The following is a 22,013-nucleotide window of genomic DNA, read 5'->3' as shown; positions in this document are numbered from 1 at the left end:
GATGTGGTGATGGCTGCCAACTTGGAAGGCTTTAAGAGGGGAGTGGACATGTTCATGGAGGAGAGGGCTATCCATGGCTGCTAGTCAAAATGGATACCAGTCATGATGCACACCTATTCTCTCCAGGATCAGAGGAGCATGCCTATTATATTAGGCACTTTGGAACACAGGGAGGATAATGCTGCTGCAGTCGTCTTGTTTGTGGGCTTCCTTGAGGCACCTGGTTGGCCACTGTGTGATCAGACTGCTGGACTTAATGGGCCTCGATCTAATCCAGCATGGCCTTTCTTATCTTCTTATGTGGTGCTTTCTCCACGTCAGAAATAATGATGGGAATAGTCCCACTGTGTCCAGCACAGTTCTACACCATCCTTGAACTGTTCCAGTGGTGCACATGTTCCTCTGTTAAACTGTCCTCCTGAGTGGCTTATGGTCTTTTGCAAAACTTTCCCTTTTTTTTCTTTTTCTTTTGGTAATTCCTTCGTATGGCAGTAGCAACCCATCCTTACTTTATGGGCAGTTTCAAACCCTTTAAATTTAATGTTGCGCCGTAGCAAGATTATGGCCCAATTGATCTTGCCGTATTCTACGGTATTTTCGATAGCACTGTTGAAGTGTGTGGCAGGTGCTGTAATTGTTCACGTTATTAACACTATTTTTATGGCATCAGAGGGGGTTCCAGGCCATTCGCTTCCCCCCTCGGGAAATGGCCCAAGAAGAGTATTTTGTTTTGACAATTGCTCTGTGATGCAGCACATTCTTTGTGCATAGGAGATCCCAGCATCAATCCCCGGCATCTCCAGTTAAAGGATTTCAGTTGGTAGAGACGGAAAAACCCTCCGGTGCCTGAGGCCCTGGAGAGGAGGAGGAGAAAGAGAAGAGTTGGTTTTTATACCCCACTTTTCTCTACCGAAAGGAGTCTCAAAGTGGCTTACAGTCGCCTTCCCCCCCCCCAACAGGGGGGTGTAGGGGAGGCTGAGAGAGTTCTGAGAGAACTGTGACTAGCCCAAAGTCATCCAGAAGGCTTCATGTGGAGGAGTGGGGAATCGAACCCGGCTCTCCAGATTAAGAGTCCGCCGCTCTTAACCGCTACACTACGCTGGCTCTCAGAGCAGACAAGGCCGTTATAGCTGGACAAGTGTTTGACTCAAGATAAAGCAGCTGTGTATTTGGAGAGGGGGGCTCTTGTTTAGTGTAATGTTGCCGCATTACCTTTTTCAGCGTGTCGGAACAATTTGGTGGCATGCAACAATTTTACAAAGAAAGAAGGGTCAGGCTGGGATGAAATTAAGACAAACTGCTTCAAAATAAGATTTGAGTCCAGTAGCCCCTTAAAGGCTAATAAGATTCCCTGGGTATGTAAGCTTTCATAAGTCAAAGTTCCCTTCATCAGAACGGCTCTTTAACTCTTGAAAGTTTATACCCTGAAAATCTTTTTGGTCTTCCAAATCTTGTTCTTCTCCTGCAAAACCAGCACAGCTACCCACCCGAAACGACTTTAAAACATTTTTTGGGAAGTGTAGATTAAACTTTGAATATCTATGTAAACTTTGGATTATATCCAAAATAAGCATCACTGCATTAACAGATCTTTTCTGTTTACTTACCCCATGTATAGATGGTATAATTAATAAATCTTTTATGTTGTGTTAAACACGTGTACTCAAAAATGCATACCCACTTAGTTCAGAGCTCTGTCGGGTTCCTCATTGAAAAAGTCATTAATGGAAGATAAACTTTCTTACCTGTTCACTACCAGTCCTTCCAGGAAAGTACTGTAGTGTTTTAAGGCAAGTTCTCAATTCTTTAAAATGCTTAGGACTGTTTAGCTTGGAGAGAAGGCAGTTAAGGGGAGATGATAGAGGGCTATAAAATTACACATGGTATGGAGAGAGTGGACAGGGATTAGCTTTGATCCCTCTCATAATACTAGAACGCGAGGTCATCTGCTGAAGCTGGAGGGTGAGAGATTCAAAACTGATAAAAGGAAGTATTTCTTTACACAACACATAGTTAAATTGTGGAGCTCCCTTCCTCAGGATGTGGTGATGGCTGCCAACTTGGAAGGCTTTAAGAGGGGAGTAGGCATGTGCAAGGAGGAGAGGGGTATTCATGGCTGCTAGTAAAAATGGATACTAGTCATGATGCATCCCTATTCTCTCAAGGGTCAGAGGAGCAGGCCTATTATATTAGGTGCTGTGGAACACAGGCAGGACAATGCTGCCACAGTCGTCTTGTTTGTGGGCTTCCTAGAGGCACCTGGCTGGCCACTGTGTGAACAGACTGCTGGACTTGATGGGCCTTGGTCAGATTCAGCAGGGCTTTTCTTATGTTCTTATACCCCAGAACCCTCTGCAAGAGGCTAGGGTTTCGTAGCGGACACTGTGGGCTTCTTCAGCAGACAAGGTAATATGGTAAGGCAGAAAGATTGACCAAGCCTCCATAGGACAAGTGTGAGAGTGCCATCCTAAGCTGCTATGACCTTCTACACCATAGAATCATAGAGTTGGGCCATACAGGCCATCTAGTCCAACCCCCTGTTTAATGCAGGATCAGCCTAGAGCATCCCTGACAAGTGCTTGTCCAGCCTCTGCTTGAAGATGCCAGTGAGGGGGAGCTCACCACTTCCCCAGGTAGCTGATTCCACCGTCGAACAACACTTACTGTAAAATTTCCCCCCTAATATCCAGCCAGTACCTTTCCGCCCACAATTTAAACCCATTATTGCGAGTCCTATCCTCTGCTGCCAACAGGAACAGCTCCCTGCCCTCCTCTAAGCGACAGCCCTTCAAATACTTCAAGAAAGCAATCACGCCCCCCCCCCAAACTCCTCTTCTCCAGCCTGAACATTCCCAACTCCCTAAGCCTTTCCTCGTAGGGCTTGGTCTCCAGGCCCTTGATCACCCTCATTGCTCTCCTCTGCACCCGCTCGATTCTGTCCACGATTCTATGATTCTAGTGAACTTCAATGGGTTAACTTAAATGGGTTTAGAAGGCTGTAACTCTCCTTAGGGTGGTACTGTCTGCCTCTCACCTGCCTGGAGTTTATTGTGCTTGCATTTTTCTCTTAGCCGTGTCAGTTTTTGCTTTTTAGGAATTTCAGTCCGCTCTCTGAAGCCACTCTGAAGTAGTGGTGACAAATTCTTGAAAGTGGCACTTGAATGTGGTACTTGATAGATACTTCCAAGGGCGGCAGGTGTTTGTTTTCGATTCTAAGTATGTTGAAGATCTCTGCTGATTCTATGTTTCTTTCTAGACTTAATCAATGTGGGATTGAGACCCAGAAACGGCATAATGTTTGTATGACTTTCATATTTATGTTCTGGAATAAAATTACCTCTCTCTGGAGTGAGAGGCACTTAAGTTTTTATATCGATACGTCTGAATTAATGCACTCAATGAGCACGATCCAGCCAAAGTTAAACCGTTTTCAATCCCATTGATTTCAGTTACAAAGAGTCTTGTGGCGCTTAAAGATTAAAAAATTTATTGTAGCACAAGCTTTTGTGAGCCAGAACCTGTTGTGTCAAATGCATTGTGGACTTTCTGGATTGATTTCAACGGGAAAGATAAGCATGTGCTTAACATTCCCAGTGGGACTTAAAAGTGCTTATTTGTAGTGTGCCTTTTGTGTTCTGATAATTTGTTGTTAAAAGGAAAACTGTTTTAATTTTGACTGAAAGAGCCGTAGTGTTTGTGTGTTTGTGTTTATATGCTTATAAGGAAAAAGGACTAAAATGGCATTTGTTTAAAATTTAAAAAATAACGCTTGGATTCTCTAAGTACTTTTAAAGATTCTGGCAGACATGCTCTAGAAAGCCACCTCTATAGTAACTTAACTGATTTTAAAGAATACTTGCCTTTTGAGGGGTGCTGAAGTGGTTCCAAGAAAGCTCTTCAGTCCTGGAGCAGGAGACAGGGGACGGGCTGAAAAGCACATAATGCAACCCTTTTCCATGGAGAATGAGAGCTTCAAATTCTTCAAATCAGAGCTCCCTGTCAATAAGTGTCAAGCCTTCTTGTTTGGGGTGAGAACCCTATAAGACTGATCCTTACCTGTTGTGCCATCAATGTGTATGGTGGAGGCAGGGTTAAACAGGAGAAGAATCACGTATCTGAATCTAGGCTGCTTTCAGACTTCACAAGCAAATTACCAATTTCTGGTTGGTTTGTCAGAAGAGTGACTTGTCACTTCCCTCCACGTGCAGTGTTGAGATTAAAGACTTCCTGGATTGAAACAAACCCCTGCTTGGTATGACGGCCTTACTGGGTGACGGATGGCAAGCCGCGGCTGGTTTTGTCCCTACAAACTGGGCTGCTGGACCATCATTCAAACCAGGAAGTCTTCAATCACAGCTGCATGCCCAAGGACAGTGCTAAGATAAGGAGTCCACGAACCTGACGATAAACCGGACTTTGTTACGTCTGAATGCAGTCTTTGTTCTGTAGGGCATGAAGGCTAAGGTGTTGTATCTAAGGGTTCATAGAGAACATGAATGGTGAGGGGAGACTTGAAGGAAGTGAGAATTGTGGCATGGTGCAGGTATTCTGGGAAGCAGTGATGTGCATCTACAGCATTGGTGTGGTTTAATTATAGCATGCATTTTAAAGATTTGTATCTCTCTTTTCCCCTTGCATTCAAAGTGGTTTGCATGGCTTAGTAGCAGAAAGGAGATGTAACGTAAATTTTAAATCCATTGTTTTCCAGATCTCATTCTTAGCCCTTCTATGGTTTTTCAAGAGGCTAACTGTAGCATTTGTATATTGTGTATAAATAGTTCTCTAACAAATATGGCACCATTACATTTATGACTTGGCACCATGATGTTCATCTAGATGGTATGCGTTATTATGTTAATTGCACATCATTGGGGGAAATATACTGTCTGGGAACTTCCAGATTATAGTATATTTCTCATGTGACCTTTGTGCAGAATATGTTGCTAACTCAGGCATTAATGCTTTAAAAAATTACCGTTTAGCTACATTTCACATTCATCTATACCAGTGGTCGGCAAACTCATTAGTCAACAGAGCCAAATATCAATAGTACAATGAGTGAGATTTCTTTTGAGAGCCAAGTTTCTTAAACTTAAACTATATAGGGGCTAGGGAGAGAAAAGTGCCATTTCCACACCAAATGTCAGCAGGCAGCTGCTGGAGCGGCATCTGTGTTTATGAGTCCAGCCCCCTCCAGCTGCCGCCAACACTCCGTCTCACTCCAAGGAGAAAAACATGTGACGGCGCCTCTGCGTGGACCATCCCCATCTCCAGCCCCTTCAGCAGCAGGAGGCGCCGGCAGCCTAACTTGCTCACGCGGCCGTCTAGCTCGCCTTTCCCCACCTACCTGCCTGCCCGTGGCGGCGGCTTTCATTCAGCACCGCAGCGAGCACGCTTACCTTTGGGTGCTTGGCCGCTCGGAGCCTCGGGGGGCGCGTCCCGATTGGAGCGCCTGCCTGCCTGCCTTTCAAACCGTCACAGGCTCGGGAAAGCCAGACGGCGAGGCACCCAGGCTTGGTTGAAAAGCACGGCGTAGTATTTTTCCCCCCTCTTCTACTGAAGAGAGGGGAGGGAGCGGGGAGACGCCATTCACCCTCTCCCCACTAACTCCCATAGGCGGGAGAAGAAAGCTCTGCCCCTGAAGAGCTAAGAACCAAACCCTGATCAGGGGGCGGGGCGGCTTCCATAGAGCTCGTGACCCGCTTGCCCTGGCTTTCGGTTTGAACTGGGACTTGCCTTTTGGCTTAAAGCGTGCTTTTTTTAATTTTTATTTTCCCGTCACCCGACTGACCGACGCGCCCGCACGTGGTCATTTGTGGCAGAGCCGCACTCTAGGGGCCAAAGAGCCGCATGCGGCTCGGGAGCCACGGTTTTGCGACCACTGATCTATACCTTACCAAGGAATATATAGTTAATGTTTCTGCAACCTGTTCACCTAGGGGTTCCTGTTCCTGTGCACATTTCCCGGGGAGTAGGCACTGATTAACATAGTAGAACTTACTCTTGAGTAGACAGGTACAGGATTGTGCTGTAACTGAGCTGACTGCCTCTTCCCTGTCCAGCGGATATAACTTGGCTCATCACATTGACAACATAAGACTCGGTAAACCCAGAGCCCCAGCTTCAGGGTATTGACTCTGCTGGAATGATTAATATCACTTTCTTCCTAATCAGTCCCAGTGATCAGTCTCTGATAAAACTGTTTGAGCTCAGACATTCAGAGCTTGTGTTAACCAAAAGTAGTGAAATGTAAGTGAATATCTTGGGCTAGCAGAATGGAAGAGAAAGTCACTGGCTAAACATGTTCTTAAGTCGTTCCACGAGGAGAGAATAAACAAGTACGGGTAGTTGACCGTCTTACTCCTTTGCAGGGTGGCACCCTCAGAGGGCTTTGCTGAGACGAGTGAAGCTGTCAAGGTGGAGCATAGCTAGAGAGATGGCCCTGCAAGTGTGTGTTACCAAGGCCGTTAAGGAATTCGTAGATGATAACCAATACCTTGAATTGAACCTGATAGCTTGCAAGAATTGCCAAATATGCACATGTGTGTGTAGTCTTCCTGCATTGCTTCCCTAACTTGAAAGCCCTCATTCAAGACAGCTAAATTTTAGCCCCCTGCATTGTGTTTGTTGCAGAGGATGGTTCAAGTATGGCTCTCTTTCTAATTTATGTTTTATGGGTCATGTTTTGCTGAGTATGCTGGCAAACAGATTCACAGCATTTTCAGTTGTGTTGAATGTACAATGAAAAGGGAGTTGGAAAGGAGAGGGTTTATACAATTCAGTGAATATCTTTTCATATTAGGAAAGCACTCAAGAAATATACTTCCTACTCTTCTTGGGGACATTTGTTCCACAGAATGAGATACATGCCGCTGTTTGAAAGGGTGCAGTGATTGCAGATAGCAAAACGGATGCCTATCTGGGAGTGATAAATTGGCTGTCTTAACTCTAGTGTCACACTATTACAAGAAAGCTTACTCCACATCCTTATGCGTCCCAGTTTTATTGGTGTATTCCCTCACTTCTTGTTTTGGCTTTCCCTTAAATATACTTAGAATCATAGAACAGAATCATAGAGTTGGAAGGGATCACCAGGGTCATCTAGTCCAACTACCTGCACAATGCAGGAAACTCGCAACTATCTCCCCACACACATTAGCTACCCCTGCTCCATGCTCAGAAGATGCCCAAGATGCCCTCCCTCTCATCATCTGCCTAAGGTCATAGCATCAACGTTGCTGACAGATTGCCATCTAGCCTCTGCTTAAAAACCTCCAGGGAAGGAGAGCTTACCACCTCCCGAGGAAGCCTGTTCCCCTGAGGAACAGCTCTAACTGTTTGAAAATTGGCATCTTGGCCACCTTCTGGGCATGGAGTAGGGGTCACTGGGGGTGTGGGGAGGGGAGGAAGTTGTGAATTTCCTGCATTGTGCAGGGGGTTGGACTAGATGACCCTGGTGGTCCCTTCCAACTCTATGATTCTATGCTGTTATTCTAAGTATATAGTGAGGGTGTGGGGGGGTAGTTTGGAATTTCCTGCATTATGCAGGGGGTTGGACTAGATGGCTCCAGTGGTCCCTTCCAACTCTATGATTCTATTCTATTATTCTAAGTATATAATGAGGGTGTGTGGGGGGGTAGTTTGGAATTTCCTGCATTGTGCAGGGGGTTGGACTAGATGGCCCCGGTGGTCCCTTCCAACTCTATGATTCTATGATTTAGCAGTTAAGTAAAATGGAGAAGGCACCAGTGCTTTTCGAAAGGTCAGCAGAGATCCTTGGATCAAAATCTTCGTCAGATATCTGTGCCCCTTTGCGTGGGCGTGCCTCCTGTTGCATGCACAGTCTGAGATCGATTCACACATGTGCCACACCCCTTGATGTTGCAGTGATGAGCAAGTGATGAACCAGCCCTCATCTTATATATGTTGCAGTGAGTGAATGCTTAAATATCCCTGTTAGCTTTGTCGGGTCCCATAAACCATTTGGCCTATGCTCTGTGAATTTAGCTTTTAAACCTTCTCCCCACTGCAACTCTTGCATTGGATTCGGAGTGTAGCTGAGCAGGGAATGTCTGCCTTATTTGCCTCAATTTTATTTTTCTTCTGGGATGCCGTTCAGAGCAGCGCCGTCTGCTGCAGATGCACTGGAGGCCAGTTATGGTTTTTATAACCACTTTTGCAACTGAATTTGTTATGGGAAATTAATTTAGAAGTTACACTGTTTGTGCTCCCATTTCTGATGAAATCTGTGTTTAATTGGTTGGTGGCGTTTCGGGTTTAAGTCTAATAGAGATCTTGTTTAATAGCAATTCCCCCTCCCCTTTCTGTTATATTCAAAAGCAAATAGCATGGGGAAAGTCAGATGCTTGTTCAGAATAATTAACTCTGTGTTGGTAGGAGAGCCATTATAGTGGAGTGAATAGAATGTTAGAGTTGAGCCAGGGAGATCTGGGTTCAGATCCTGTGAGATCCCCTTGTGACTTTCAAGGTACTAGAATAGGATCACATGAACACATGAAGCTGCCTTATACTGAATTGGCCCCTCGGCCCATCAAAGTCAGTATTGTCTACTTGAACCTGGGACCTTCTGCATGCCAAGCAGAGGCTCTACCACTGAGCCACAGCTGCTCCCCTATAGAGAAGCACATGAACACATGAAGCTGCCTTATACTGAATTGGACCCTCAGCCCATCAAAGTCAGTATTGTCTACTCAGACTGGCAGCGGCTCTCCAGGGTCTCAGGCAGATGTCTTTCACATCTTCTACTTGCCTAGTCCCTTTAACAGGAAATTCCAGGGACTGAACCTGGGACCTTCTGCATGCCAAGCAGAGGCTCTACCACTGAGTTGGAAGGGATCGCCAGGGTCATCTAGTCCAACCCCTGTTTAATGCAGAAAATTCACAACTACCTCCCCCCCACACCCCCAATGACCCCTACTCCATGCCCAGAAGGTGGCAACAAAAACCCTCCAGGATCCCTGGCCAATTTGGCCTGGAGTAAAATTGCTTCCTGACCCCAAAGTGGCGATCAGCATTACCCTGGGAATGTAAGAAAGAGCCACGAGAGCCAAACCTGACACAACCTTTCCTGCCCTCCCTCTCATGATCTGCCTAAGTTCACAGAATCAGCATTGCTGACAAATGGTCTACTTAAAAACTTCCAAAAAAGGAGAGCTCACCATCTCCCAAGGAAGCCTGTCCCACTGAGGAACTGCTCATAAGAACATAAGAAAAGCCATGCTGGATCAGACCAAGGCCCATCAAGTCCAGCAGTCCATTTACACTGTGGCCAACCAGGTGCCTCTAGGAAGCCCACAAATAAGACGACTGCAGCAGCATTGTCCTGCCTGTGTTCCACAGCACCTAATAGAATAGGCATGCTCCTCTGATTCTGGAGAGAATAGCTGTCAGAAGGTTCTTCCTAATGTTTAGCTGGAAACTCTTTTGATTTAATTTCAACCCTTTGGTTCTAGTCCGACCTTCTGGGGCAACAGAAAACTTGTTGGATGGACTGTTGGTTTGATCCAGAAGTGCTGCTCTTAAGTTCTTCTGTGTTGTGGGGGGTGCTAACTCTTGAATGGTAAGTGGCCTGGGTAAGCCTTCCACCATTGAAAATAGAGAAAGTGTATCAAAAATGTCCTTAATGCAAACAGTACAGTTTACTCAGATGAGAGAATGGCAGTGAAGATTTTGGGGTGGGGGTGGGGAGACCCTGCCAGATTGAACAACTGAAAGGGCTGCTATGTCAGCTGGTGGAATATTGGTTAAGTGTGGTATAGTGGTTAAGAGCGGCGGACTCTAATCTAGAGAACCAGGTTTGATTCGTTCTTAACCCATCTTGTACAGAATAAATATTCCTGGGCTCATAATTCTCCTAAGAAGTCATTGGACTCTAATCTGGAGAACCAGGTTTGATTCGTTCTTAACTTGTCTTTGCAGAATAAATATCCCTGGGTTCATAATTCTCCTAAGAAGTCATACGGGAAACACTTTAAATCATTTAAATCTTTTCCTTTCACTGAATGGCTGCATTTGATCACTTCCAGTCTAGAGTAGCATCCCGTTTCTTGGGGGCAATACTGATGAGTGATTTCTCTTCTGTCTCTTCTCAGGCATGGTCCTTGTGCGCAGCGAGAACGGCCAGTTGCTGATGATCCCTCAACACACCTTGGCGCAAATGCAGGCGCATGCGCAGTCCCAGTCTCAAACCACCATGACTCCTCGCCCTGCCACGCCTACCAGCGCTTCTTCGGTCCAGATCTCGACTGTGCAGGTCAGTTCACTGAGAAATGTAAGTAAAATAAAACCTTCCATTTTCTTAAAACTGAGAGTGGGCGAGCTGGCCGCTGACAGGGGTTCGAGCCTTTTAGGAGCCCCCCTCCTCTTTATCCCGCGCGTACTTGCCAAACATGTCTCCATTCCATGCCGACTTTTCATCAGAGTTCCTTCGCCACTACGTTCGTTCTCCATTAGGGGCCAAAGGGCTCTCTTCGGGCGGCCGCACTTGAACGAAGAGTGAAGCTTTTATTCCCAAATGCAAGTGCAGCATGGCTTGCGCTGACGGCAGCAACTGTTCACGCTAACATTACTGCACGCACTTCTGGCTGTAGCGCTGCAGCCCCTGTGCCGAACAGTGTTCTGAAATCCTGTAACCACAGAATTTCAGTGCTTCTGTTGACACGAATGATTCCGGCACTGCACGTTTGCAAAGATTTGCTTAGTATGCATACATAATTTTATTTGCACTGTTTTGAATGTGGCATTTGAATTTTCATTTTGTACGGGTTTGTAAAAGGTGTGAAAAGCATGTGTGTATTTTTATAGAGGGGCATGCACTTCACTGTTTGTAGGAAATTACTGATAACTTTTGTTATGACCCCATCTCAGCTTCTATCCACTGGAATTCCCAGCCTGATCTATTTTTATGGCAAACACTTCTAACGTCTCTTCATATTTTAACACAGATCCCCAGGAAGTAAAATTTTTGCTCTTTATGGTTTCCCCCGTTTCCTATATTTCCCTTTTTTTTAAATAAAGAAATTAAAACAGGTGGCTGTCGCAGACACACTTTTGAATGGTTAGGTAGAGGTCAAATACATGTCTATTTAACTCTTGCACAAACAATTTCAAAGGGTGATGTGAGATTGATAGAAAGATTGATGTGAGATTGATTGAGAGCCAGCGTGGTGCAGTGGTTAAGAGCAGTGGTTTGGAGTGGTGGACTCTGATCTGGAGAACTGGGTTTGATTCCCCACTCCTCCACATGAAGCCAGCTGAGTGACCTTGGGCTAGTCTCAGAGCTCTCTCAGCCCCACCTACCTGACAGGGTGTCTGTTGTGGGGAGGGGAAGGGAGGGTGATTGTAAGCCGGTTTGAGTCTCCCTTAAGTGGTAGAGAAAGTCTGCATATAAAAACCAACTCTTCTCCTTCATCATCATCTGAAGAAGCCATAGTGGAGGGGAGAAGGAAGCAAAATTTCCCCTCTGGCAGGTTTTCATTCAGAAACGTCCCTCCCCCAAGTTATTTTCCTCATCCACGGGGAATGAAATACAGTACCTCCCCTCATTGCCACGCAAATAAAAAACAATAGCAGGGGGACACAATTTTGAAAGGAAACCTATCAGTAGGGAAAGAGTTAAAGTAACTCCACCCCCCTTTACCAATTAGAGGCCCCCAAGGGTGGTGTTCATTTTAGAGAAACAAACCATTGGGAGACAGTTATGCATGCCTTCCATGCAATGTGTTTCTGGGTCCTGAACTCCTTGAGTCTGCATTGAGAGCCACATGGGCTGTACTGAGGCACGGTTGCGCCCATGAAGATTTTCAGAGGTCCTGCAGAACTGTGGCTAAGTTTAGAATCATAGAGTTGGAAGGGACCACCAGGGTCATCTAGTCCAACCCCCTGCACAATGCAGGAAATTCAGAACTATCTCCCCTTCCACACCCCCAGTGACCCATACTCCATGCCCAGAAGATGGCCAAGGTGCCCTCCCTCTCATCATCTGCTTAAGGTAATAGAATCAGCATTCTTAAAAACTTCCAGGGAAAGAGAGCTCACCACCTCCCAAGGAAGCCTGTTCCACTGGGGAACCGTTCTAACTGTTAGAGAATTCTTCCTAATTAGGGTTGCATGTTCTTCTCCCCTCTTCCTCCTTTAAAATCTGGAATCTGTGCCAAGGAAGCACGGAACTCCTTGGTTAGTTAAGCGACTGCTCAGTCCATCTTGACTGTAAAATATAAAGATGTTGCTGACGTTGGTCTGTTTGACCATATCATTGGGCCAGGCGAATGGGGATTAGAAGCTGAGATGTGGATGGCTGTGAATTTAAACGGTCAAGTTTGAAAGTCTTGGCTTTAATAATTTTATCATGTTATCTGTTTCATAAGAAATTAATATAGTGATTTATTGATAACAATGATTGGAGTTTGCTGATTTTCTGTTAGGGCTTATTTAATATATCATCTTGGAGGCGAAGAAGGTGTGCTATAACTGTATGCATTTAATTGAGTAATGATGTTTGCGCGTCGATGATCTCAAAAATTGGGATCTGGGGAGAACAACTTTTCCACTAAAAAGGTAGTTTCTCTCTCAAGGTTCTTGACAGAGTCACAGAGATTTGACAGATCAATTTTTATAAGATTTTAATATTATTAAAACTATAATTGACTTGCAAATTTAGACTTCTCTCCAATTATATAACGCAGGCCTCAGCCCTTTTATTTGACCCTACGAGCCAACCTCCAAATTTAGGAGCCAGATTCATTTTAGAAAGCCACTGATTAAGAAATGAATCAGTCTACCCCCACTGAATGGTATAAATCCACAACAAAAATATCACACAACGAAACATTTTAAAGTGAAATTATAAAATAAGCTTTGCATTTCTACCAAGGATTGCCAAGAGCCACTATAATAAAATCACTGCTGAAAATACTAGGTGTCACCCTGAAATCTCTACGGATTCTCTAAGGAGTGCCAAGAGCCACTATAATAAAATCACTGGTGAAAATACTAGGTGTCACCATGAAATCTCTAGGTGCCGTGGCGACCTGGCACCTGGAACTTATTGAAGTCTGACATAACATCCTTTAATTGATTCATCTTGACAGGATCTCTGCCGTGTCAGATTAATTTTAGAATCTCCTCCCTTCTCTCTCACCCTTCCCCGTATTCAGTGCCACCTCCTCCCCCTGCCCCCCTTCTTGTTTGGACCCTTTGGGCTTTCCTGCCCATCTGTGATGTAAGGACAGCTCAGCCACCTGCTGCCAGGGCTTCCTTACCACCACAAAACCCCTTAGTACATTTTAAGTGCCCTGACCTGGATGGCCCTGGCTAGCTTGATCTTGTCAGTTCTCGGAAGCTAAGCAGGGTCAGCCCTGGTTAGTGCTTGAATGTGAGATCACCAAGGAAGTCCATGGTTGCTATGCAGAGGCAGGCAATGGCAAACCACCTCTGTTCTTCTCTTGCCTTTAAACCCTTAGAGGGTCACTGTAAGTCGGCTGCGACTTGACGGCACTTTATACACACACACGCAAGTGTGCACACACACACATTTTAAATATCAACGGCTCCACTAGTTATAGTAGGTTCAAGGTACAAATTTATTGCATAGGGCCAAAGGCTGTTACAAACATTAGGCTAAAACACTATAAATTCATATGACTATCTTTGATAACATTTATATTTTACATTTACATTTTAGTACCAAATTAAAACTCAAGGAGGAAGAGGGGAAATTTCTCTAAACCACTGAAACTTATCAAAATATTGAACATAAAACATTGGAAGTAATCTAAAATTCAACTAACAAAAGTCATAATTGCTCATGACTTGAAATCGTAGCTTTTAACACTTGCCTGAATAGAGGTCCCTTTTGTGAATGGAGAATCTCGCATCTTACCACGTCAACCACTCATAAATGGGATATGCAGTTCAGTTCTGATCTCTAACAATGCGTTGGGTCAGCCTAGCCCGAATTTTCTTTGCCGCTAGAGCGAAGAGGGCGACTTTAAACGAGACACTAGTTATAGTATAGCTCAGTGTATTGTCTGTTTCGAAACCACTTTATTCCACTGAAACGTTGGAGTGCATTGCAAAATGTGGACTTGGCTTTACAGGTTGAAGAAAATCTGACAAGATAAATTTCAGCAGAGTTCTGTCAAAAGATCCCCCCCCCCATCCTTTGTGCCAGCAACTTTATTGGGCTGGTGGGTTAAGACGGACTGTTTGTTTGTTTTTTCTGCGTAGCTTCTTCTCTGTGACTGTACCTGGGATTCTTTTGCAGGCCCCTGGAACGCCTATCATTGCACGGCAGGTGGCCCCAACCACTATAATCAAGCAGGTGTCACAGGCACAGACAACGGTGCAGCCCACGACGACGCTACAACGGCCGCCTGTAGTTCAGGTGAGTTTTCGCAGGAAAACTCGCGCCTGCCTCTGAATGCTGAAGTAGGCAGCTAGCTGCGTGCCGGGGTGGCGTTACAGTGGCGCTTGTTCTAGAGAGACGTTGCAAAGCTGTCATGTGTGTTGCCCTCATCGGTGAGCTGCCTGATTTACGGTGCAGCCCTATGAAGATGGACCCAGCCCTATTAGTCTGCAGCTGCAGAAGAACTGGTGTCTGGCAGCTCTGTAGAAGCTAACAGACCTCCTTCCAGTGCAAGCTTTTGCAGGTTTGAGCTCATGTTGTCAAATACATGAGGTGTCCATCCATGAAGCCAATGCGTTCGTAGGGAAATGGTGTGGATTGGTGGTGGAGAAAGAGGTTCCCATCTTGGGGACCCTATTTGGGTGGAAAGGCAGCATTTACAAGTTTTAAATAAATAAACAAAATGTTTTAAGCTGGCTTTTCTTTGTAACAAGCCATCAGAGAGGCAGTGGGTGAAAACCACTTTGCCCCTCTGCCAACCGGTATGAGTGGTCTACATCCACTGAGTGGGACTGATTACTCTTTTGATTGGGTGTGGTTTTAAACTGGCCTCTCAATGTTACACCCCTCCCCCCTTTTTCTGTTGTTTCTGTTGTTCTGTTGTCTTTAAGAATGGCTGCTTCATGAATCTAATGAAGAGAGCTCCGACTTAAGAAAATTTGGCACTGGAATAAATTTTGTTGGCCTCTGAGGTTCCACCGGACCTCCTGTTCTACCCTATGTTGACTTACTCCATGCTAAATTCATTGATTTCATTGGAGGTAGCCTGGAGTGAAAGCTGCCTAGGTGTGCACTATGCGTTTGTTAAAATAGCTTGTGTGTAGAGATTGGAGCGGTGGATCTCCAACGGTGTTCCGAGGTCATTTGTCAGGCTCTCCTCCTTGAGAAGATCATCCATGGTAGATAAGCTTCCCAGAAAGGCAGCTTGTCTGCCATCGCTGATCTTCCCCTGCAGAAAGCTGCTTCAAGGTGCATTCTCAGGTTACACGGGCATGGGGTTGACTTCTGGCTAGTGTCCCGTGCAAATGGAGAGTTCACCTTACGCCATGTGCCAGAAATCCTCCAGAATGCACTGGGGTTGGTCATTAGGCAAATCCAGGTCCCAGAAGGTAGGAAGTCTGAAAATCACGGGTGTAGACTTTCTTTCCCATCCTCTTCTGTATTCAGTTACATTGACACTCCAGTAATCATGCCCTTACCGAGATTGTGAATCCTCTGTTGTACTGCGTGCTTGCCTCCCATTTTCAGTCCATTTCATCACCTAATGAAATTGGCACGAGCATCGTAACTACCAGCCTAATAAGCCAGTTTACTGGCAATCCACCCTTCCGACTCCAACAAGCAGCTTTCTGTCTGGATTACTTAAACGAAGGAAGAATAACGAGCACCCATTAATAAGTGTCCGTAGACATGCCTTAAAATAACCTGTTTTCAACCTTAACAAACTCCTCTTTAGGGGGGAAAAACTTGTTTTTTTCCCAAAGGGTCTCATTCAAAGGGTCTTATTCAAATGCTCTTTTAAAAGAACTTTCTACCAGGAGCTGCCGAATTACAGAATGGTGAAAGGCGCTTTACTTCTTTGAACTGATGTTGCAGGCGGTTCTGACACCCCTTGTGAATTATCCAGCTACTTTAGATCTTTAATAGGCATCAGACAGTAGGAGCCAGTGAAGAGGCTCTCTTGTGATGGCGATTTCTTTGAATAAGCTGTTTGAATTTACCCCTGAATAAGGGCTTTCAGCAACTCAAAACACGTCACAGAATTCAGCCTGTTCGTATGCGCACCAATTATTGTATGAACTCCTTTCCTTGGTCTGTGCTTACGTGCTGAGCTATGGATGTGGCAGAGAAGCAAAAGGGTGGGATTTTGTTGTTGTTGTTGCAGGATTAATCTCCTGTGCCTGTTGTGTGTACGGCAGCCCTGTAAAAAAAAACTTGGGGACAAGAAGTGAAGCGGATTTATGTGGCCGTGTCCAAAGGGTCTAGGGTGATGTGGCAGCTAGACAGTTGGACTGGCAGGTAGGCAGGCTCAAGTCCCCATGTATGACTTCGGGCCAGTCGCATAGTCTGAGCCTGACCTACCTTACAAAATGCTTGTGTAGATAAAGGGGGGCGTATGTAAGCTTCCCTGAGCTCCTTGGAAGAAGAGGGTACAGTATTAAAAAAATGTGATGGATAGACTATAGCACTAGTTTGGTCCATTGAAACATGAGTCCATGCATATTTTTCCTTCTACCCCATCTACCTTTTAAGCAAAATGCATGATACCTTTAATCAACTTGGACAGTTTCCCCGTTTTGAATGCATAGTGCTTTGTGCCACCTGGCGGTCATATCTTCAAATTGCATTTGGATAGATGGGTTGAGTGATAAGCATCTCTTAAGGGGGTGGGTTTTAACAGCACGCCGGCGAACAGTCCGACGACAACGATGAATTGTCCCCCGCTTTTCAACTCTCTGACCGCCTAATGTCTGTGCTTCTTGCAGCCTCAGATTGTCCTGGGTAGTACGGCACAAACGTCGGCGTTGGGAACAGCTGCTGCTGTGCAGACTGGAACGGCTCAGAGGACGGTGCAGGCGGCCTCAGCGGCCTCGACTGCCACCACAGTAAGGATCTCGATACACGTTAGAGGCCAAATCTCATGGCTCCCTGGGATCCGGAGAATCAGTTAGTTGCCAGCACATCAATGATCGGCATGGGGTGTGCTGATCACTGCTCTGGCATAGTGTTCCTCTCCATGGTATGCTTTAACACAGGGGTGTGAAACATAAGGTTTGCGGGCCAGATCCGGCCCCTTGAGAGCTCTTATCCGGCCCGCAAGCCAGCCAAGGCAACCACACCCCTCCACTCTGCTCTCAATCTGGGCTGGCAAGGCATTGCCCTGCCTAACCAAGTGACATTTATGTCCTATCCAGCCCTCGTAACAATTGAGTTCGACACCCCTGCCTTAACAAGGTTGAAACTCCCCAAATGGGTGGGTCAGCTGTCCTGTAAACATCTGTGGGAATGATTGTGCTGCTGATCGGCATACCAGTCTATGCGTAGTTGGTGTTAAAAGATGAATGAAATACTTCGTTTCTGAAAGTTCTGAACCAAGAGGACCCAGATTCTTTGCTATTTATGTTTGATTATTTTGCACTGAAAAGCCCATCAGACAACCTGTTTGCCTTTTGGGTTTCCCCAGACATTGGACACACAGCATAAAATCTACTTTTGAATTCATAAGGGCTAGAAACGTGTGTACCCTGACCGGGATAGCCCAGGTTAGCCTGATCTGGTCAGATCTCGGAAACTAAGTAGAGTTGGTTCTGGTCAGTGTTTGGATAGGAGATCGATCGCCAGGTTCACTGTGCAGAGGCAGGCAATGGCAAACCACCTTCTGCTAGTCTCTTTCCTTGAAAACCTTATGGGGGTCACCATAAGTTGACTGCCACTTGATGGCAGAAAAGAAAAATAAACTTTCTTAAAATATTTAAAATTAGGTTCTTGTGGCCTGGTACCAACGTCTGATCTCTTCTGTGTTTGCATGGAAGATATGCATAGCCCTGATCAGTATGTATTTGAACAGCAGTGAATTATTTGCCAGGCACACCTGGCAAATCAGGGCTAAATACTGAGGCAAATTTTAATTTTAAAAATCTCTCCCTCTCCCCACCCTCTCTGTTTCCCTGTTTCCCCTTCTCACAGGAAACCATGGAAAATGTGAAAAAATGCAAGAATTTTCTCTCTACACTAATAAAACTGGCCTCTTCTGGAAAGCAGTCTACAGAAACCGCAGCTAATGTGAAAGAACTAGTCCAGAATCTGCTGGTAAGGCACATGGAGAGAAACTGTTGTGAAATGTGGCTTCGGGTACAATTTCATGAATGCAGGAATTTGATAAGCACTGGGCCCAACAGATATTTTTGTGAGCTGTATTGGCTGAACGGAGGGAAGTAACATTAGGGGGAAAAAATGACACGGCGGCTTTAGATAGACTTTTTAAGCAGCTGTTTTTAGAAGGGCAAACTAAGCAGTTTTGAGGAACGTTCTAGAGAGCAATCCAGAGCAGGACTGCTTAAGAACATAAGAAAGGCCGTGCTGGATCAGAACAAGACCCATCAAGTCCAGCAGTCTGGTCACATGGTGGCCAACAATGTGCCTCTAGGAAGCCCACAAACAAGACAACTGCAGCAGCATTATCCTGTCTGAGTTCCACAGTACCCAATATAATAGGCATGATCCTCTGATCCTGGAGAGTAGGTATAAGAGCATAAGGAAAGCCCTGCTCGATTAGACCAAGGCCCATCAAGTCCAGCAGTCTGTTCACATAGTGGCAAACGAGGTGCCTCTAGGAAGGCCACAAACAAGACGACTGCAGCAGCATTATCCTGCCTGTATTCCAAAGCACCTAATATAATAGGTATGCTCCTCTGATACAGGAGAGAACATAAGAACATAAGAAAAGCCATGCTGGATCAGACCAAGGTCCGGCAGTCTGTTCACACCGTGGCCAACCAGGTGCCTCTAGGAAGGCCACAAACAAGACGACTGCAGCAGCATTATCCTGTATAGCAGCTAGTATAGTATAGTATAGTATAGTATAGTATAGTATAGTATAGTATAGTATAGTATAGTATACTTACAAGTAAGTCTCAGTTTCTTCCACAGGGCTTACTCCCAGGAAAGTGTTTTAGGACTGCAGTTTTAAAATACTAAAAAGCTATACATTTTAAAAACAAAAACAATGGACTCTGTGTCTCTCCTCCCCCCCACTTTTCTGGAAGCAATCTAGTTGTCTGTCAAATAATAAAACAGAGGAAATACAGCACAGCATAACACTTTGACCATTACTTATGGACACACCATGTATGGTTGAACCCTTTTGGAAACCAACTTGAAATTCTGGACAATTAGCACCCCCCTCCCAAGGAATTTAAGCCATTTCTGTGTGAGCCTGTCCAGCAATTAAAACCTTTTGGCAGAGCCCCTCTTGTGCATGCACCCACCATTGAATGATGATAGGTGGCCACGTGTGAGCATGGCCTTTTCTGTGGTGGCTCCTCATTGGCGTTCTCTCTCTGCAGCTGATCCCCTGGGGTCTGATCTTCCTAGCTTTGGGCGCTAGGTGAAAACTTGCCTATTGGATCAGGCTGTTGATGTGCTGTTTTTTCTGAGCTGGCTGCAGGGGAGTGGGTAATTAGTGGCGTTTGTGATTACTGGTGGAGTTTTCTTTATTTTCCTGGTGGTTGTAGTATAACAATTCTGTTTATAAAACAGAAACTGGATTTGTATATTATGTTATCTACCCCAAACGGTTTGGCTTAGATACTATGGGATACACATTCTTTAAATAACCAAACAACTAGTTCTTTGCCAATTTTGTATTTATTAGCAAGTTTTCCGGTGTGAGAGAAATAAGATCCAATGGGCTTTACGATGTGATTACACTGGAATTACGGCCGGAGGGGTAGTCTGTGTTTTTGTATCTGACTGCTACGTTAAATCACTATTGGGATTTTTTTTGAAGCCGTGAATAAAATCTAGTCTTTATCAAATGTTTCTTCCCATATGTTTAAGCAAACAAGGCCTTAAAAGCTATACTTCAGTATCTGAAAATTCTGAAATTTTATCACAGGATGGCAAAATAGAAGCTGAAGATTTCACTAGCAGGCTGTACCGGGAACTTAATTCTTCACCTCAACCCTACCTTGTGCCTTTCTTGAAGGTAATAATGTCCTTTCTTTCTCATTGCATCTCTTATTACAGGGGTATGTCATGCCCTTCTTATTAAGGGAGTTACAGATCACACATATTAAAAGTGGTACCTGATTTGAGTATTAAAGAAGACAGACTGACAACAATAATATAAATCTGTCTATTCATTTTTTAAAATAAGATTTTAGAGGATTTCTAAGGAAACTCGAGATGAAAGGCATTTGCCTTTTTAGCTAAAAAGGCAAATGCGGTCTTGGGCTGCATCAACAGAAGTATAGTGTCCAGATCACGCGAAGTGATGGTATCACTTTACTCTGCTTTGGTTAGACCTCACTTAGAGTACTGTGTTCAGTTTTGGGCACCACAATTTAAGAAAAATGTAGACAAGCTGGAACGTGTCCATAGGAGGGCAACAAAGATGGTGAGGGGTCTGGAGACCAAGTCCTATGAGAAAAGGTTGAAGGAGCTGGGTATGTTTAGTCTGAAGAGGAGAAGACTGAGAGGGGATATGATAACCATGTTCAAGTATTTGAGGGGCTGTCTTATAGAGGATGGTGCTGAGTTGTTTTCTGTTGCCCCAGAAGGCTGGACCAGAACCAACGGTTTGAAATTAAATCAAAAGAGTTTCCGTCTAGACATTAGGAAAATTTTTCTAACAGAGTGGTTCCTCAGTGGAACAGGCTTCCTCAGGAGGTGGTAAGCTCTCCTTCCCTGGAGGTTTTTAAGCAGAGGTTAGATGGCCATCTGTCAGCAATGCTGATTCTGTGACCTTAGGCAGATGATGAGAGGGGGGGCATCTTGGTCATCTTCTGGTCACTAGGGGTATGAGGGGGGAGGAGGTAGTTGTGAATTTCCTGCATTGTGCAGGGGGTTGGACTTGATGACCCTGGTGGTCCCTTCCAACTCTATGATTCTATAATCTATTGATCAGGGAGCTCAGCTGGGAATCTGGTATAATTTTTGCTCAATCACATACTAAACCTGTTTTGTTAGACCGAAGCTGTGATGTGAACTATATAGATGCTGACTTCCCATAATCTTACCCGTTCAAAAAAAGGGTGGGTGCGTGAGAAAAGATTCTAAGAATCTTGTCAGATCTTGGAAGCTAAGCAGGGTCAATCATAGTTTGTGTTTGGATGGGAGACCACCAAGGAGTACAGGGTGTGCTCACAAGAGGCAGGCAGTGGCAAACCATCTCTGTTCTTCTCTTGCCTCGGTAACCCTTCAGGGTCGCAGTAAGTTGGCTGAGACTTGACAGCACTTTCCACCCACCAAAAGTGAAAAATAACAAATCAAATCAAGAAACTATTTATTATGTTTATGATAAGCTTATTATGATAAGTTCAGAAAACAAATGGCATAAATGATCAGTAACTATGGTATTCATGAAGGGACATATTAAAGCCCAAGACAGAAATTGATTCATATCATTATCCTCCCCCCATGCACACATTCGTTTTTGTCACAGGACCTTAGTGTCCTAAAATATGTGCATGTACAGGGGAGGGGCTGTGGCTCAGTGGTAGAGCATCTGCTTGGCATGCAGAAGGTCCCAGGTTCAATCCCTGGCATCTCCTGTTAACGCAACTAGGCAGGTAGGTGATGTGAAAGACCCCTGCCTGAGACCCTGGAGAGCCACTGCTGGTCTGAGTAGACAATACTGACTTTGATGGACCAAGGAGTCTGATTCAGTATAAGGCAGCTTCATGTGTGTTCAACTAGTTTAATAGACTACCAGTACGCCTCCTGGAAGAAAACACCCACTATTGCTGCCAGCCACCAAGTTAGTAGACAGCCCTCTTAAAAACAGTAGCCTTACAGGCTGTCAAAGAAGTCGAGCCTCGTGCCTCTATTGGCAAGCCATTCCCACGGGGTTGGGAGCCGCTGCTGA

General features: G+C 45.0%; 1 protein-coding gene across 2 annotated transcripts in view; it reads left to right on the top strand.

Annotated features, from left to right (window-relative positions):
• TAF4 (TATA-box binding protein associated factor 4) overlaps positions 1-22,013 on the top strand; it is a 105,890-nt gene that overhangs the window by 58,315 nt on the left and 25,562 nt on the right. The window contains exons 3-7 of one of the 2 annotated variants that reach the window (XM_056844995.1): positions 10,113-10,291; positions 14,285-14,404; positions 16,912-17,031; positions 18,113-18,235; positions 20,043-20,132. In XM_056844995.1, coding sequence (XP_056700973.1) covers positions 10,113-10,291; positions 14,285-14,404; positions 16,912-17,031; positions 18,113-18,235; positions 20,043-20,132 — 632 coding nt within the window. The remainder of the gene's footprint in view (positions 1-10,112; positions 10,292-14,284; positions 14,405-16,911; positions 17,032-18,112; positions 18,236-20,042; positions 20,133-22,013) is intronic. The other variant, XM_056844994.1, reaches the window with a different exon arrangement.

The sequence above is a fragment of the Euleptes europaea genome, chromosome 2, assembly GCF_029931775.1.
Source record: "Euleptes europaea isolate rEulEur1 chromosome 2, rEulEur1.hap1, whole genome shotgun sequence".
Taxonomy (NCBI): Eukaryota; Metazoa; Chordata; class Lepidosauria; order Squamata; family Sphaerodactylidae; genus Euleptes; species Euleptes europaea.
The sequence above is the reverse complement of the archived record's forward strand: the minus strand, read 5'-3'. Positions and strand labels throughout refer to the sequence as shown.